The sequence below is a fragment of the Lupinus angustifolius genome, chromosome LG20 (assembly GCF_001865875.1).
Source record: "Lupinus angustifolius cultivar Tanjil chromosome LG20, LupAngTanjil_v1.0, whole genome shotgun sequence".
Classification (NCBI taxonomy): domain Eukaryota; kingdom Viridiplantae; phylum Streptophyta; class Magnoliopsida; order Fabales; family Fabaceae; genus Lupinus; species Lupinus angustifolius.
In genome coordinates this window covers 18,095,489-18,113,939 of record NC_032028.1, presented here as the reverse complement: position 1 = coordinate 18,113,939, position 18,451 = coordinate 18,095,489, and the positions used below count along the sequence as shown (strand labels likewise).

Below are 18,451 nucleotides of genomic sequence, written 5' to 3'. Positions count from 1 at the left end.
ATTCCAACACAACCTTAATCCATATTAATTCCAATACAACCTTATGTTAGCCTTGTTTTTTAACCCAATTTATTTTTTTTTGAACGATTAGATTCTCGGATAAGGATTACAAAACATGGTAGCAATTAATCTTTAACGGCCATAATTTTAAGATATTTTTCAATAAAACATAAATTGTTTCAGGATGCGAAGAACTATTGGACCGATTCTGTTACTTTAATCAATAAAAAATAAATATATAAAATTACTTGTTTCTTATCCAATAAAACTCAGTTTATATGGTTTTATCCCCTATTATTTAATCAATCAGTTAGATATTGGAATCATAGAAGTGGCTCTAAAGTGTATAGAAGTTCCATGAAGATATATATTAATTACCATCAAAAGCCATTTTTCAAATTTGTTTTTTAATACTAACTTTAATTTCAGTTTTTTAAGCAATGTTTGTCCCAATGGTAGTGGGGCTAATCAATTTTCAAGCATAGATATCATTGAATTGGGTTTTGTCTTTAGAAGAATCAGCAAAGTCCTTTATATATCATGGTAGAGATGATTTTTTTTTGTTTTACCAAGGATATCTTCTCACTTTTTTGGGTAAGGAACTAATCCTCTTTGGGGTTTGTGGTTGCCCCTCCCAACAAGTTCGATCTTAGGAATTGAACTTTCGACCTTAAGAATCCAGTGGAGTTTATACCATTATATCAACGCCTTGTTGGTGTAGAGATCAATTTTGTCATGCATAAAGAATTCATCAATTTGTCAATAATCTAAGAAGCCTACTTTCTAATAAGAGTTTCCTATCTATTTATTTAAATAACTCTAAAGATGTGCAAAAGTTACTTGAGAGTTTCGTAGCATCAAAAGCCAATTTTTAATATTTTATTTTTTTATCCTAACCATAACTCCAATCTAAAAAGCCTAGTTTTTCTTATAAGAAGTTCTGAGGAAGCATTGAATAGCTAGTTAATGCTCTTTATCCCACATTTCTCCCATATCCATTTTTATATATCACCTCTTTTCTCACGAATAATTTTCCCAACCATAGCAATAATGTCATGTTATTCATCTTTTTCTTTCATTTTGCTTTGCCTTTATGGCATATCTCTAACCAAGGCTCTCAATGGTGGCTTTAGTGTTGAGCTCATCCATCGCGATTCTCCAAAATCACCATTCTACTTTCCGATGGAAACTCAATCCCAACGAGTTTCAAATGCAGTGCGTCGTTCCATCAATCGTGCTAATCATTTCAGCCAAGCTTTTTCTAATCTTGCAAATGTAGCTTCTTCCATTATAATACCCGACAAAGTAGAATATCTAATGAGTTACTCAATTGGCACCCCACCATTCCATCTCTACGGTATTGTAGACACTGGTAGTGACATTATTTGGTTACAATGTATACCTTGTCAAAATTGTTACAATCAAACCTCTCCAATATTTGACCCTTCAAATTCCACAACATACCAAACCATTCCTTGCTCTTCTGATTTATGTTACTCCATGGGATCTTATTGTTCTCTCGATAATGAACAAAAATGCCAATATGGTATTTCATATATGGATAGTTCAGAATCAATAGGGGATCTTAGTTTAGAGACTCTAACTTTAAACACAATTGATGGTTCTCCTTTCATGTTACATAAAACTGTGATTGGATGTGGACACATCAATACATTGCACTTCTTTGGGGAAACTTCTGGCATTGTTGGCCTTGGTCCTGGGCCAACATCTCTTGTTTCTCAATTGGGCACAACCAAATTCTCCTATTGTTTGGTACCACTATCACAACCTCAGTCCTCGAGCAAACTTATTTTTGGAAATGATGATATGATTTTTGGTAATGGGGTTGTCTCAACTCCTATGTTTCCAAAAGACTTTTACTACTTAACCTTGGAAGCAATTAGTGTAGGAAACAATAGACTAGAATTCGGAGACTCCCTTGCTAGTAATAGTGATAAGAAAAAAGGTAACATTATAATTGACTCTGGTACAACCCTATCTTTTTTGCCAAATGATCTTTACTCTAGGTTGGAATCAGCAATAGCAAATGTTGTTCAATTGGAGCGAGTTGAAAAACCTTCAAATCTATTAAGTCTTTGCTATAGAATTGTTTTGGAAAAATCAGAGGTTCCAATAATCACTGCACATTTTAGTGGTGCAAATGTGCAATTGAATGCTATGAACACATTTGTTCTGATGGCTGATAATATTGCATGCTTAGCCTTCAGTCCTACTCAAACTACACCTGTCTTTGGGAACTTGGCTCAACAGAACTTCTTGGTTGGTTATGACCTACAAAAGAATATTGTCTCTTTCAAGCGTACAGATTGCAGCAAATATTGATTAGTGTTAACCAGCAAATCAATCTATAAAAATATTAAATAGGATTCTCACGAATAAGTATAAAAGATTGTCCAATTTATAAGGACTTGAGTGATATTATGTCGTTAAACTTAACTATTATCTTAAGTGAAATTTGTTTAGATTAAGTTGTTGTTTTTCCAATCATGTAAAAGCTAAGTTGATAAATTGGGAAGTTAATATGATAGAAAGTATTGGAATTAGATTTTACTATCCATCAAACTATATTTAGGCAATTCAATATACAAAACCTAACTAAAAAATTATTCTTCCAACGCCATTTCTATCTATTATTAATCTCTTAATGAGTATATCACCAATTCATTTCTCTAACCATTAATTCCTTGAATGAATAACAAAATGATTTGTATTGTTAAAAATGATTTATCAATACAACTCTATTCCTTGAACTTATACACACAAAATGAGATATTTGTAATCAAGTTAGAAAATATGATTTCTACCATACATTCAAAACCAGTAAATGATACCAAAGATGATCAAGCTAAAGTAAGTATTAAGCATGAAAATAACTCATAAGAATCATTGATAAAAACGTCCATATAAATATGAATCAAATGTATACATAAGGTTAAATATTTATATCTAATCCTAACAAGAAAGAGTTTGGGCTACTCATTTTCATGGCACCTAGAACAAAGGAGTAACTTCCATGGAAAAACAAGTGGACTTTTCAAGGTAGCTATATTGATTCCCCAATCCTCTCTCTCATGATTGAACACTCAAAATCAAGCTAAAAATCCTAGAAAATTGTAAAAGGGTCTTGAATTTTTTGGTTCCCCAAAAGATAATCCAAAAAAATTAATATATTTTATCTTTAAAGTGTTGTAGGATCAAGTAATCTCGCTCAACCTTCACATATGTTCCTCGCACTTGGCAAGATCTTCAATTCATTATCAGCAACACAAGGCTCATTGAGTGAGTTCTCACATTCCTAGATCCCAAACTCTGTACTTCATTCTCACTAAGAGATGGTGTGCTCACTGAGTGAGACCTTCTTTCTCATTGAGCAAATGTTTGCTTGCTAAGGGAGATATCTTGTCTATTTTTCATGATCTTCACACCTAAATGACCTATAAATGAGAATTTCATAGGTGATATATTGCTAATTGTGCATCATGAAAATTTATACACAACTATGTATTAAAATTGTACAAGTATGAATAACTTGAGTTAAAAAGTGTATCAAAAGCTAGTATAGAATAGGTAAAATGAGAACTTTTCAATTATTTATGACAATTGTTAGCATGTTTTGTTTTTCTACTCTCTTTATTAAATCCATATTTCTCTAGTTTACTTAATTCAACCTCTTAGTTAATATTTAATAATCCATTCGCCTCATATTTAATAATATATAGGAAGGTCAAACGATTAAAAAAAATAAATTCAATGTTTAGTTAACAATAAATACCATTTATGACATAATATTATGTGTCATTGTGATTCATGTAGTCTAATAATCCCCGGGATTAAGACTTACTTGTAAAAGTGATTAATCATCACTCATTATGAATAAAGATTTGTTGTCTCAAACTATATTCATATCATATTTATACCAATAACAATGAAACAAAATAGAAAAAATAATGAATGTTTAAATTTTTAATTGAAGTGACATATTTTCGTTGGTACAAGATAAAATTTAAGATACGTTTTTTATCAACAAATATATGGTCCACCCATTATATTATTTTAAAAGGATTGTCACATACACATAAACTGATTACTCTCTAAAGAAGCAAGACAATGAAGAGAGAAAATAAACAATAATTTTAAATCTATGAAGGTCTCCACTATTTATAGAGATTAGTTGGGATGGTCTACATGGACCTACCTCATTGATTGAATCTGAATAGTGTAGTACTATAATTGAGTAGTGGGTTATGGGTAGGGTACCCAGCTTTGAATTATTGGAGTAAGGCTCAATCTATTGCCATTCGGTTGGTCTTGGCTGTTTTTATGTTGCACACCTTCTATGCAATGGTAATTGTTAGATATTGATCATACAAGTTGGATGACTTGGTTGTATTGACCTTTTTTTTGGCCTGCACTTGGTTGTCTTAATTCGTGTTGTAAGTTGTAACTAAATACTATTATAATTATGTTTTCAAATTTGGGTCTTCAACCGTTACAGGTATCGATATGATAAGTTTTTGGGAGTCATGAATATTGTATTGTAACCATTATTGTGATTGCATTGATCGTATTTGCCCATAGTTATTTGAAGCGTTAAGGTTTTGGCATTTTGGGAGTTTCTGAAACTACAACTACTACATAAAATCTTGTTAATAATGATAGTATTGATGACTTAAGCTTGCTTATTTTCTTATCGGACGTTTGTGAGTTGAGTTTTGGTGAGGAAGAAAAAGAAATAGAAAGCTTTGGATTTATCTCACAAGTATATTTGATGACTCTGAAGTCATATATTTCCCTTCATTTCCCTCCAAGATCTAACTCACAAATGTGTTGTTCAATGACTCATACTCTTTATATAACAACAATACAGGCTGATGTAAAGAGGTTAGGGTAGAGAGCTATATATGTATGTTATGTAAACCTAATATAAACAAGGGAAACAATAACTAAATACAAATCCTAATTCTCTAATACATAGTGATAGTCTCTCATGTCCTACTCACCCTAAACATGGGCATGGCAATTTGCGGGCTGCCCTAAATAAATAAATATATATAAAAGGTATATATACTAGTCATACATATTTGCATACAAATGCATTTATCATAATAAATAATCATATAAATGTAACAATATATAAAATACAGTTGTATATATAATACAAAATATATATAGTACATAATTTGCATACAAAATACAAAAGTTATAGTACATATGCTTATAGATAATATATAAAATATAAATGCATATATATAATAAGAAAATGATAGTATTTTCTCACATTTTATATACAAATGCATATTATAACAAATTGAACACCGTCTCTCATGTTAGCAAAATATATATATATATTTATATTTAATGTTCAATATTTTTTTTCTAATAATGCATGTCGTCCGTTATGCCATTTAAAATGTTTGTCAGCGAATAGGACATTTTAGGGTGGATATACATATTTTTCATATTTTGTCTATCCAATAAATGCATACGAGCAGGCCCCATCAACTTTGCCCAAATTGTCAATGATACACATGTTATACCTAAACTGATGGTATCGATTTTGAGAAAATGTTTCTCAGTTGCAAAGTTTATTAGAATACTTATTTATCTTATGCACAGATCTTGATTTAAATGGATCTACCCGACTATCCCCAATACATTATAAGTTACAAAGTTAATAAGTGTTACACTATTGCATTGATCTAAAAATAAACTCTTATATTACCTTTGCATGTTTATATACTATATGTTCTAAACCATTTATAATTCAACTTGCTGTTGTATACCTTGCCTAATCAATCAGCTCATATATGAATATAATTCATAAAACAATACTCTATTTGAAGAAAGAGGAAAGAGGGAAATCTTGTATGGTGGTCCAATTGGATAATCAGCATATAGAAACCTAAAGATTTAATTAACTCCATTCTTAATTGGATATAATCAGCAACTTCATATGCAAGTTGAGCTTATTCTAGTGAAATAAGTCAATAGTTTTGATTAGCCTTTGAATTAAGTGACTAGCTGGAAATGTGAAATGGGTCTTATGCAAGTTCCCATTAAATATCTGATGATTTGGACACTTACTACTTATTTATGCAGTTTTCATAATAACTTTCTCAGCAAACCAATTCTCATGTGCATTAATTGATGAACTTTGGATAATTTTTTAGCTAAATCAACTTCACATGGTTTGAGCTCTTCATCAGATCGAAATTTTTAGCCCAATTTTGTCAAAGGATTAACAAAATTTTGATGTAAAAGGTAGTGATAGGCCTTTATTTTTTCAGCCCAATAAAGAGTCCAACTTTATTTAATAATTTTGATGTAAAAGTTTTTACACTGTTAGTTAATCATTCATCATTCATTTTCAATCATTATTGGCTCTTAAAATAAGCAATACAAATAAATTATGGATAAATATGTATGCATTTTTACTCTACAATGCACTCTTTATAATTTAGGTTACTTGTTACTAGATCCATTACAAAGCCATTAGGATAGGTTATTTAGATAATTAAATAATTGTTATGGGTTATCCTAGAATGTTTATGGTAATCATCTTTTAGGTTTTATATTGTCTTTCAATAATGTGTTGTTGTTCACACCTCAAACAATGGAGAAAATCAGAGTTTAAATTCATCATGTTGTATAGCCTTTCCGTAGGAGTATATGCAATTTAGCTCTTTTCAGCTTAGGAGCTTATGCTTCCTAACATAGTAACATGTTCACTGTTACAATTGTGAATGGATCTCCTTACTTCGTCCAATATTTTGATTGTGGTGCCCTTCATAATTATAATGGTAAAATACATGCTGATATAGTCCGTAATTTTTTAGAGGCAGGGTATACAAAAGTTATTTTTTTGCCCATTTCGAATGATCCGTTTGCCTGCCATACCTGCAGACATTTCTAGTAAGCAATACAGGCAACCCGCGGGCTTGTTGTAATAAAAAAAGGAAAAAACAAATAAATTATAATGTAATATGATTTAATGTATCAAAAATATTATAATGTAATACAGTTTGTTCAATTTCATATATAATATCAAAGTTTTTTTAAAAAAATGTTCTCTTTAACAACTTTATTTAATTTTTTTCTATTTTATTGTATTACTTTTTTCTTTTTATATTTCTTATTTATGTCTGCGGGCCACCCTATGTCCGTTAGCCCGTTTTAAAACGGGCGGGGTCATTTTGTCTATTAAGATAATGCGGATATGCCCACACCCACATAAAATGTTGTGGGCATTTCTAGTACGGGCGAAACGAGTCGAGCGACCTATTTTGCCATCTCTAATTATAACTATATCATTCTAAAATGAGAGGGGATCCACGTACTCTTATTTTAGGACATATCAATGATTGTTGAAGATAAAATGATTGTGATTGTGAGGCACAACAACATTTGAAAACAAAACCATTTTGAGGCAAATAGAACACTTATGGTCAGTTTGCAAGTTTAATTTTGGAAGAGAATAAAATAAAAGGAAAGGCTTGAAAACATGAGATTTACTATAAGATGACTTCCGAAGATTTCCATTACCCTTCTTTCTCCTCCAAAACTTAACTAACAAACAAACCTTTGAAGAAACTCATCAATCTCTACATGTTGGGTTTGCATATTTTATGACTCTAACTCTCTAAGTATGACCTTGGGTTGCATATTTTATGACTAACTCTCTAAGTCAGACCTTGGATAATAGAAAAAACAAATCCAGAAAGGGTTGAAGGGATGACATATATACATATACCCCACTAATGATCAAAATTGTGGAACAAATAATAATACTCTTTATACAACACTATGTCTGATGTATAATTGTAATGTAAAATAATGAATACCAATCTACAAAACACATAATTTTCATATATATATATATATATATACCAATCTACTAAACACATTAACTGTAATGAAGCTTTTAAATCATCCATGATTAAATTTATTAAAAATGAAAATATTTCAGAAGACTAGCTCATTGCATTGCACCTTCATTTTAAGTTTATCTTTTACTGTTTCTTGGTGTATGTACACAAGACTAATGAAAAACAGCACCAAGTAACAAGTGCTTCATGTTCCATGCATGCATAAGATAAAAGAGGTAAAGAAAATAGTAATAATACTGAAAAAGTACAATAACAAAGACCACTAGGATTCTCTTCTAACAAGAGCATTGATTGGTAAGAAAAATTTGTGTAGAGATATTTGGCATGTAGCAGAAACAAAGGATCAAATGAAGATTAAGTCTCCACAATCATTGGACCACTATACATTTTTCCAACAACTTCCACATCATCAGGTAGAACCCTTTCTTGTAGCCATTCATAATCTTTCTTTTCCTCTTCTGCTATGGATATTTCATCAACTATAATTTCAAACAAATAAAGAAACAACTCCATTAGGACAAATCAAAATGTTGGGGCCCACTTGTTTAAAGATTCCACTTGGTAAGTGTCAACATAGAATTGGAGAAGCTAGTTTCATGATGTGAAATGTAGTAAACTTGGGAGGACATATTCTCTCGCATAAAGTGTGTCGTTCCATATGTCACTTACCATAAGTGGTCAGAAAATACTTAATTATTAAACTTTGATTTAAATTTTATTTTTCAACCAATCACAACAAATGGTACATATAGTGACACACTTTGTAAAATAGAAGAGGGGCTCCCAATAAACTTAATGTTGCATTAAGGCTCATCCCCATTCACAAAAAATGGGATTAAGAGTAATACTCTGAAAGAAAAATGTTTTTATGGAAAACTGAAAAAACCTATATAAGATGAAATTCAGCTTTTTCAGATAAATGTTTTTAGAATATAAATGTCAGAAGTGATTTTTTATATGGAAAAAAGAGTCTAAACAAGCATACCCTTAATTAGATATATCTCTAAGAAACATGTGTTGATACTTTGCATAAAGGGTATGTAATAGAATCAAAATATAAATACACAAAAGACAAGCCACCAATGACAATCAAATAGTAAAATAAACTATGTAGACTTCTGTTTTAGTAGCTATAGTGAAATAGAAATGACCAAAACTATATACATATACTTGTGTTTTAATAACTACATATACACACACACGCGTAACAATCTCACTTGAGTCACTTCCTATATGTATATGTATATGTGTATGTGTGTATATATATTCAAAGATATGGAAATGGCATTTTCATAAAATATCATACAAAGAGTATATGACTTTCAATGCATAATGTAAAAAGTATATAGTTGAGTAGTAATCAAGAGAATGATTTCAGGAGCAAGATTACCTGAAAATCTAGAGAAGGGGTGATTCGTATAGTAAGTGCAGTGCCTGCCATCAGGATCCGAATAGGGAGGACCAAGCACGTCTAGAACCGCGCACGCTGTCACTGCCGTGAAACAATGCATGTTGCCTCCATCTGCAGGATAAAGGATAGATGGGTTGCAAGGAGCAGTGAAATCAGCATCAACCTTAACTTTCGCCAGCCGCGTCTCCGGAACAAGTCCTGCATCATTAGAATCCGAATATTATTTTCTCTATGTTCTTTTTCTTAGTAGAACAAGTAATAATATTTCTTACACATCATGTAAGCACACTTAATGAGATTAAGATTTGGTTGTTGTTGTACATCACCTCATATCGGGTATACATGTTCGACTTTTTTAATCAGATAGTACAAATTGTGCAGATGTGTGTGAGTATCATTATTCTAGAGAAGGGAACCTATTGAATGGAAATTTAAAATGGAAGGAGAATGAGTTTAAAACATGATGGAAGTTGCTAATAAATACATGCTCCTATCAAATGCTAACAGCTTTTTTATTTATGGCTTTTTAAAAGAAAATTACAGGACTTGCTTCTCTACACAAATATATGTATTAAATGGGAAAATACGATACCTTATGTGTGAATAAATATTATTTTCCTCTTTTGAACATGCATAGTGAATAGTTACAATATGGAGAAAAAATATAAAATAGGAAAACACTTACTTTCTGATTCTGATGGTTTGACAAAGGTGGAAGAGTCAGCGGGCAAGTCAATGACCCAATCATATGATTTAATGTGCACAGTTCCGAAAAGAAGCTTGCTAAAAACCGTCATTCCCGGGTGATTATGGAGAGGAATAACACCAGAAGGTGGCAAACAAAAAATTCCAATCTGTAATACATAATAAAATTAAGTTACCATTTCGGATTCAAGTCTCGTGATTGGAAGGAAAAAACTGGTAAAGCTTTGTCCTTTAAATGCGCCTTTCCCAGATAATCAGATTAAAAGTGACTTTCGAGTACCAAGAGTCAGACACACAAAAAAAACAGCATTTTTTCCGTGAATTATGCATGAGGAAAGCAGTTAAGGTTAGAAGCAATACCGAGAATTTTTCACACTCATAAATGTGCAGGTATGTGATTCTTGGAATTCTTTGCGCAGCGTTTGTCTGGAAATACGGCATGTCAGGTGTCAAGCCAACATCTTCGGGTTTTATTCCATCTGCACAAACAAAGGCAATGATTGTAAACTTTGCAAGGCACGTATAAACTTAGGAAATTAAATGAAAACTGTAAATAACAAATGGTTAAATAATTATTGGCGTTACGACACAGGTAACTGTGTATTAGTTAGTTGACTCTAAGGAGCACTGATACGGACAAGGAAACTGATATGTTGAAAGGAACACAAAAAATAATAATAAATATCAAAGTATACGGATACAGCCCATTTTGAAGTATCGATGCTACATAGTTGACTCGAAAGGTATATTACGAAAATAATAACTACATGCATTCCAGGTTCACTCAGCATGCTATTAAGCACACTAATTCACTGTATCCCCTAGCAAGTAATAAGAATTTTAGACTTTATTATATATGCCTCAAAATGACCAAGAGACAATGTAAATTCAAAATATACACATGAACAATCTTATGGCAAGATGTGACATATGGAGAGGAGAGAGAAGCAAAGGTTTTTCAGTTAAATATTCAGACAATACTTATAATACTACACAATGCTTTGAAGATGTCTCATTCATATTAGCACAAGGAAGCATCACATGGCAAACATAAAACTTCAATGTAAACATATTTTGTGTGGAACAACAAGCACATGATAACATTTTTTATATGAAATGGAAAACCTTAGAATATATAAAAATACATGCATGTAATGACATAAAAGCATATCTCACCCTAAGAGGAGGAAATACAATTAACATATAGTAGAGCACAAACCCCATCATCCAATGAATCTAACATTGGTTGAAATTTGTGAAATTGAAGCAATACAAAACCAAACAAGATAGATACATTATTTAATTAAAATGATGGCATAATAATAATATAAAAGTAAGAAACAAATAAAGTACCTAGCAAAACCCCTCCAATTATACAAAAGGGGAGAAGGGTATACAAATGGTTGAAATTTAATCTAGATTTTAATATTAAATATTTTAAATGGAACCCAATGCTTGCCTCATGTATGAATGATTTTTGTACTACAACTCGATTGCTTATTCACACCTATTCACATTTTTCCATTAATCAATAATAATTTTATAAAATAAAAAAATCAATATTAGCTAATTTGGTGTGTCATTCATAACATTCCTAAAAATAAGACCAATGGGGTATTTGTTTATTCACACATTTCTTACTAATCAATGATAATTTGATAAAATAGTAGTAAGCACTTATGTGCAATTTGGAGTTTCATAATTTTTGTTAGACTACGTAACAAGATAAAAACAACAAAGATCTGGAATTTTTAACACGTGAAAAAAAAACACTCAAGTAATAGTAAAACCACAATTAAAAACAACAACAACAACCGAGTCTTAATCCGACTACATTGATCAAACGACGACACAGTGAATCATTACCACCACAAATAGAAACAATAAATAAGTAAACTTGTACCTAAAACAGATTGAAGCTTCTGAATTTGTTGAGGGGGAGGGACAATACTAACCCCACCAGAGGAAAAAACATCCTTGCAAGTCTCAAACAACATCTGAACCGGTGACACCATCTTCTTAGTACGCCACCGGTTCTTCTTCCTTGACTTGTTGCTGGTAATTGTTTCTGTTGGTAATTCACATAAATCTCTCCCTTTTCTATCAGCTAAAGTCCTCTCAGTACCCATTCAAAAACGAAAACAAATAAATAAATAAAAAAACCTCAACTTTGCGAAGTTATTGAGATGAAGAAGATATAGAATCCAAATTTGAGGAATTGGGTATCCTAGAAAACAATGAAATAAAATCCAAATGGGTATCCAAAAAACACTTCAAAATGTAAAATTTAAGGACCCAAGAAACAGAACAGTAGAGCAGAGAGATTATAGAAAGGATAATAAGGTAAATAGAACAACAATGATAGGGACAGTGTTTTTTTTGTTTTTGCTTTGTAGTTTGTACTTTCTAGGAGGGTTTTGCAAAGGTTAAGATTGTTGTTGTTGTTGTTAAGGGGTGGTAATAAAAAGAGGAGGTGATAGATATGAAAATTATTGGTATCTGTAGTGGGTGAGGATTGTGATTTATGAATGAATTTAATATTAAAAGATATTGTAGTCCAAGAAGAATTGCTGAGAGAGAAACAGGTTTATGAAAAGAGAAAACCAGGGGCTATGTTTGCATTCCAATGGGCAGTTTCAACAACACATTTTCATAATAGTATAATATATAGGTTAAAATTTATGTATTATCATTTTATCATTGATTGTTATTTATAAAAAAGAATTAACTTAATTCAACATATTCTAGTCATCAATTCTAGATAAATCTAATAATTTAAATTAGCGAATAAATTTTAATCATTAGATTTTTTTAAAATTGATAACTCTTAAAGTAAGTGTATTTCTCTTTTATTTATATTCACCCAAGTTAGTTATATACTTATATTTGATAGTGAATTAAATGATGAATGATGTGGTTAAAATATAAAAAACACACCATAATTTTTTTTCCTTTTTTATATAACTTTGTGTTTAACGTATATAAGAAAAAGTATGCATTGGTATAAGAGTTTTTACACTAATAATATATCATGTATAATTCATATTTAATGATTATTAATTTTTATATATAAGTAATTCAAATAAATTATGGATGATATATTAGTTTTGTATAAATTTTTATGTTGATAATATATTAGGATATTACACTATATATATATATATGTGTGTTTTTTATTTTCATATAAATATCTTTGGTACATCTGTACTTCTGGACACTCCACTTTGATTTGGTGGTTTTGCCTTTTTGTTTTATTTTGTTTCTTTTGAACCCTTTCATTCATGCAATCTTGTGGTGGTACCCCTAAATAAAATGTGGAATATATCAATTTTAAATTTTATTTCTTAAGACACTCTTGAGTAATGATAATTTATTACTTTCCATAATTCTGGCTATTAATTACTGATTATATTACATAATAGTTGGAAATAATCATTTTTTTAAAGTAGGTGAAAGTTATAGGTCCAATAGTTTGATTCGGTAAAGTTGAATTTTTGGAGTAGTTCAGAAACTGAATAGTACAAAAATTGTTGATTTCATTCAGTTTTATGGATTGATTTTGTCTTGCAGAAACTGAAAAAAATAAGAGTCGCTAGCCACCAATTAAACTAAGTGAAGAATAATAAGTTGTTGGCTTAGTAGTATAAATCTATGAGGTCATAATAGATTTGGGATGATTAAAAAATAAGGGTTTAATTCCTGATAACAACACTTATTAGGAGATATATTTATGCATCTTAAATGAGATTAGTTCTTTATTAAAAAAGAATGAGACAATACACTTTGTAGGCTTGGACCAAAAAACTAGCCACAACCAACCAAAGCTTAGACCAAAACTTTAGTAGGCTTGTTGAAGAACATAACAAGATTCACAACTGATCCATTTATGTGTTTATGTGTTTGAAATGTAATTATATAATTTTATCATTTACCTTACATATCAGTGTTTACTGCATCTTATGTATCGGAAAGACCTAATTAACGGTCAAAGCCTGGGAAAAAACATAGTGAAAAAAAATATTATTTATGTAATAAGTTTTTTTGATTTTAATATTTTCGTACAGGAGACAATCATGTACGAGCCGATAACATTTATAAGTATATATGTGAAGTTAATCCTCTTAGTTGATATTTTTTCATCCACAATACTCGAACAATGTAATAGGTTTGATAATCTAAATCAGCGTATTTCCTAATGTAAGTTATAGAAATTTAGTAGACTAAACTTCAACACGAGAATGGATGAACGGATATATATTTAACTATTTATATCAATTTTGATTACAACAATTATTAAATCGTTAACAAATTTTTGGACAATATAAATTATACATATTATTCGTTGATTAATAACTATATATTTTCTTAGATTATTTGAATTAAAATTTTAAATATATTTTCAAATAAATAATAAATTAAAGAATCATTTTTTATACATAAATTTGGTATCTCAAAATGGGTAAGATTACTCTTTTAAATATTCTTTATTCGTAATTTTTTGAACACTTTAGTTTTCCTTATGAACTATTTTTGACTTATATTTATGCTCTTTGAAATTTATTTTGGATTTTAAATTTTTTAATAATGTACGTGTGAAAATTTTTAAGGACTAAATTGATGTTCGTATAAATAATGTTGAAGTTAAAATAAATATAGTATTGAATTATGAAAAGTATTTTGATTTAAGTATATAAAACAATAATGGTAATAAGACACAAAAACGAAATAAAAAAGGTATTATTTAGTATTTGTGACAAGACAACATAAATTAAGGACCCAGATCTAAGAATACACAAGATTTACTTTCTAAAATTCAAACAAGTTGTAAGAGGCTTTGATAATGGACATGCTAATATGATGAGTCTACTCATAAACAACTATTATTAAGATATTGAATTTTGAATAGACAACTTAGAACGTTGCATAAATTATCTAATATGCTATTGAAAAAAGTTAAAATTGATTAATGGTTGATATAAGTGTTGAGTATAACTAATAAATTTTAGGCTTAAATATATTTTTGATCTGTTACCTCTCTTTTTTGTTTTTAACATATAAATATGTTAGAGCTCCACGTCAACAATGGCCATCAATGGTGCTTGGCTACATGAACTAAAATTGGTAGAAAAATACATTTTGTTGTTTTGGGCTAACTTTGACTTAGCAAGAGAAAATTGCACCGGTTGAACTCCAAAATTTTGGCAACTTCCAAAAGAAGCGGTGCTATTTGTTTCCTTATCATATATCTTGTTGGGATTTGCTCCCAATATCTTGTTAGGAAGAAGGAGGGGATGAAGACTATCAACCACATTCTTCTATCTAAAATTTTCTGTCTCTGTGTCTCAAACTAATCGTATCTCATCGAATAGTATAAAAATGTAAATTTATATTTTTTATTTTTCTTTTTAGGTATATATCAATTTTTAATTAACTCATGACACAATGAAATATAAAAAATGGGACAATTCATCCAAATTTAAAGACTATATATTGACTCCAAACTTCTTATTATTAAGACATGATAATAGGTTATACATATGTATTTTGTAAGGTCTAATTAAGTGAGTTGTGGGTGGGTGAGTCGTGGTAAGCTTGTCATCATATTATTTAATAATATATTTGAGTCAGAAAACTTTTTTATGTTTATTTTTTATTATGTTGGTTTTCAAATTCGAAATTTGGATCTAACACTCGATTATAAATTGGGGAAAGTATTAGTATTTTGTTTGCTCATATTAGACAATATACTTATTAACTGTATGACGTAATTTATACTCGAAGTTGCTCTACTATTATATTTATAAAAAAGGAAAAATATTTTTATTTGTTTATTGTGTCTAACAAGATGAAATTTTGCTCATATGTATCTCCATGAGTATTATGGAATCAAGATTATGTATTTTTTGCTAGAAAAATGTTTGTTGATGTGTTTTTTATTTTTCAAAAGAAGAAGTAGTGTAACACAGTAGTTCAAATTCAAATGACGAGTCGAGGAAAAAACACAAATACTCCTTATAATTCCTCATATTTGTTGTGAATGTTATTAGGACAATTGTGAAAACTCTCAAAATCACAATATTACAATTATTATAAAACTCTCAAAACCACAATATTACAACTATAATTATATAAAGTGAAATTTGAAACAGTGACAGACAATGTTGTTGTTTAGACAAAAATATGGACTTCAAACACAAAACTTGGATGTGGGAATAAGATTGGAGAGAATGTATTTCCAGTGAAGAAATATCCACTTAGCAGGGGTACTTATAGATCCATTCTCTTCTTTTGTGGTTAGAAATATGAAGCAACAATATATGATTTGGTTTAGTATAGAGACGTTCGTGACCCTAAATATGATTTGCTTCTCATTGCTATGTTCATATACAAGCTGATTTTGTACTTACTCTATGCTATATGGTGGAGACTCAATGAGTATGACTTTGAAGGAAAGAAATGGATTTGGCCACTTCCTCTATAAAGCTCTCAGGTCTAAGCATGCCCCAAAGAACTTTATATGTTTTTCTGACTCGTCAAAAGTCGCAGTGTTTTACATTGTGATTAAGATTAAGTTGAGTTTATCCCAATTGTAAGAATTGAGGTTGATTCAGATGTAATTAGAGATTCTCAAAACCACAATATTATAGCCATAATTATAGTTTTAGAGTATAATTTAAAATATTTTCCTCTGCCAACTTTATACCACTCCACCAATAAGAAAATAGCTACCTCCTTAACCACATATGCAAAATAAATTTAAAGTCATATATATATATTAACAAATATCACAATTAAATCCATTTTTATAGCATTAAAACATGAGCATACATCAATAACTAAAGAGAAAAAAATGTATGCATTGACAATGTAAATTTTTTATACATTATTTTTTCATCATTTATCATTCATTTTTTATTACTATTGACTATGCATAAAAAGTAATAGAAATTAATGGGGTATAATATGCTAATTATGTATGGATCTTTGTCCTTAGTGTGGATATTATTTATACTATATATAAAGCCAAAACTTGAAATAAAATTCCTTATGGTTAATTTCCATTTCCTATATTGCCCTTAACATTATTTAGTTTTTACAAAAAAACTATATAATCATAAGCAACTACTACTAATACATTAATTAACCACACATTTCACCTTAAATTAAACATTATCATAAAAAAATAATATAAAAATTGAATATGTAATATCACACAATATTCACCGGCAGGCACGAAGTATCTGTACACACTACTAATCATAAATAAAATACGATAAAAGCAATCAACAAGTTGAAAATTGCTAACCAAACTTACACTACGGTTTCATCAACATCATATTTTAAAGCCAAGATACCGGGCTTCATGCACTTAAACAAAGACTTTCCTTTAGAGAAAGTGACCCACGTCTCATTGTATTCACATTGAGCAATCAAATATTTTTTTTCTATTTTCTTTTTTTATAGACTTTCTGCCTATTATTGACAAATGTTTGAAACCCACAAAGTTGGATTGGAGTGGTAATCAATTTCAACCCTTAGGAGGAGAAACCAAGTTGAAATTTTAGAAAAATACCACTTGTGGGTATATATACCCGAACTTTGACAGCTTTAAAAATATAATTAATAGTGACATGTTTTTATATATACACATAATAGTGTCATGTTAATAAGGTACGGGTCCCCTTTTCCATGATATATTTTCTTGATAGGCAAAGTTTTTGAGGAGGTGAGAAATGAAATAATTATGAAGATGCATGGGTTTGAACTCATTTTTTCAAACTTTTTATCATGTAAAATTGACTAGTCACGTTTAATACATTATTTTCTTATACAAAAATTAGCGAATGTATGATATTTTCCCCTTCTCCAATTTACATAAGAAATGGAGTAGGTTTAAATTTTAAACCCATATGGATGAGTAGATAAGAGTTGACTTAACTTATGGTTACTTTGAGTTCTTGATACGAGGAGTGTTATATACTTTAAGAAAGTTTTACCACATTGATGTTTTCCAACCCAAGTAACATGCCTCCAATTAGAGCTAGGAAAATTGGGTTGACAAGCCCAAAACCAAGTGGTAGATCTATCTGCATGGGTCATATTAAAGCACATTGTTCATGTCATAAAAGTAGATACTCACATGCATGAGCAACATCTTTCTAGCCCAATAACTCAATCCAAACCTGGTTGAATATATTGGATCTTGTTTATTGGGATGACAAAAAACCTCAAATTTATAAGTAAATTTTGTACAAGTATGTGTACCCGTTATAAAGAGGTACTCCCAAGTTTTAGAAATAAGTTTTACAATATATACCAACAATCATAAGTAATGGTACCTTTGTCCATGTGTACATATAATATATGAAATGAATTTGAATTTTTATATTTGTACTATTTAATTTGTAGTGCACATTGGGTACTCCAT

At 30.0% G+C, this 18,451-nt stretch overlaps 2 protein-coding genes across 3 annotated transcripts; one reads left to right on the top strand and one right to left on the bottom strand.

The window, feature by feature from the left end:
- LOC109336398 (aspartic proteinase CDR1-like) lies at positions 1,051 to 2,421 on the top strand. The gene has a single exon (XM_019572968.1). The coding sequence runs from the start codon at positions 1,051 to 1,053 to the stop codon at positions 2,341 to 2,343; it is 1,293 nt and encodes a 430-aa protein (XP_019428513.1). The 3' UTR covers positions 2,344 to 2,421.
- LOC109336400 (plant cysteine oxidase 2-like) lies at positions 8,079 to 12,526 on the bottom strand. 2 transcript variants are annotated; one of them, XM_019572970.1, is made up of 5 exons: positions 11,927 to 12,526; positions 10,384 to 10,502; positions 10,004 to 10,172; positions 9,298 to 9,531; positions 8,079 to 8,386 (listed from the first exon to the last, which is right to left on the bottom strand). In XM_019572970.1, the coding sequence occupies exons 1-5, from the start codon at positions 12,150 to 12,152 to the stop codon at positions 8,262 to 8,264; spliced, it is 873 nt and encodes a 290-aa protein (XP_019428515.1). In that variant the 5' UTR covers positions 12,153 to 12,526; the 3' UTR covers positions 8,079 to 8,261. The 2 variants fall into 2 exon arrangements, with proteins under 2 accessions (XP_019428515.1, XP_019428517.1); XM_019572972.1 differs by having other exon boundaries at positions 8,102 to 8,386; positions 9,298 to 9,516; positions 11,927 to 12,522.

Excerpts from the sequence above, each read along its gene's own strand:
- LOC109336400 (XM_019572970.1), bottom strand. The coding sequence starts at position 12,152 with ATGGGTACTGAGAGGACTTTAGCTGATAGAAAAGGGAGAGATTTATGT. Across the intron at positions 10,173-10,383 it reads ATGAGTGTGAAAAATTCTCG|ATTGGAATTTTTTGTTTGCC; the intron begins GTATTGCTTCTA and ends TATGTATTACAG. Across the intron at positions 9,532-10,003 it reads CAAACCATCAGAATCAGAAA|ATTCTAATGATGCAGGACTT; the intron begins GTAAGTGTTTTC and ends AATAATATTCGG.
- LOC109336398 (XM_019572968.1), top strand. The coding sequence starts at position 1,051 with ATGTCATGTTATTCATCTTTTTCTTTCATTTTGCTTTGCCTTTATGGC.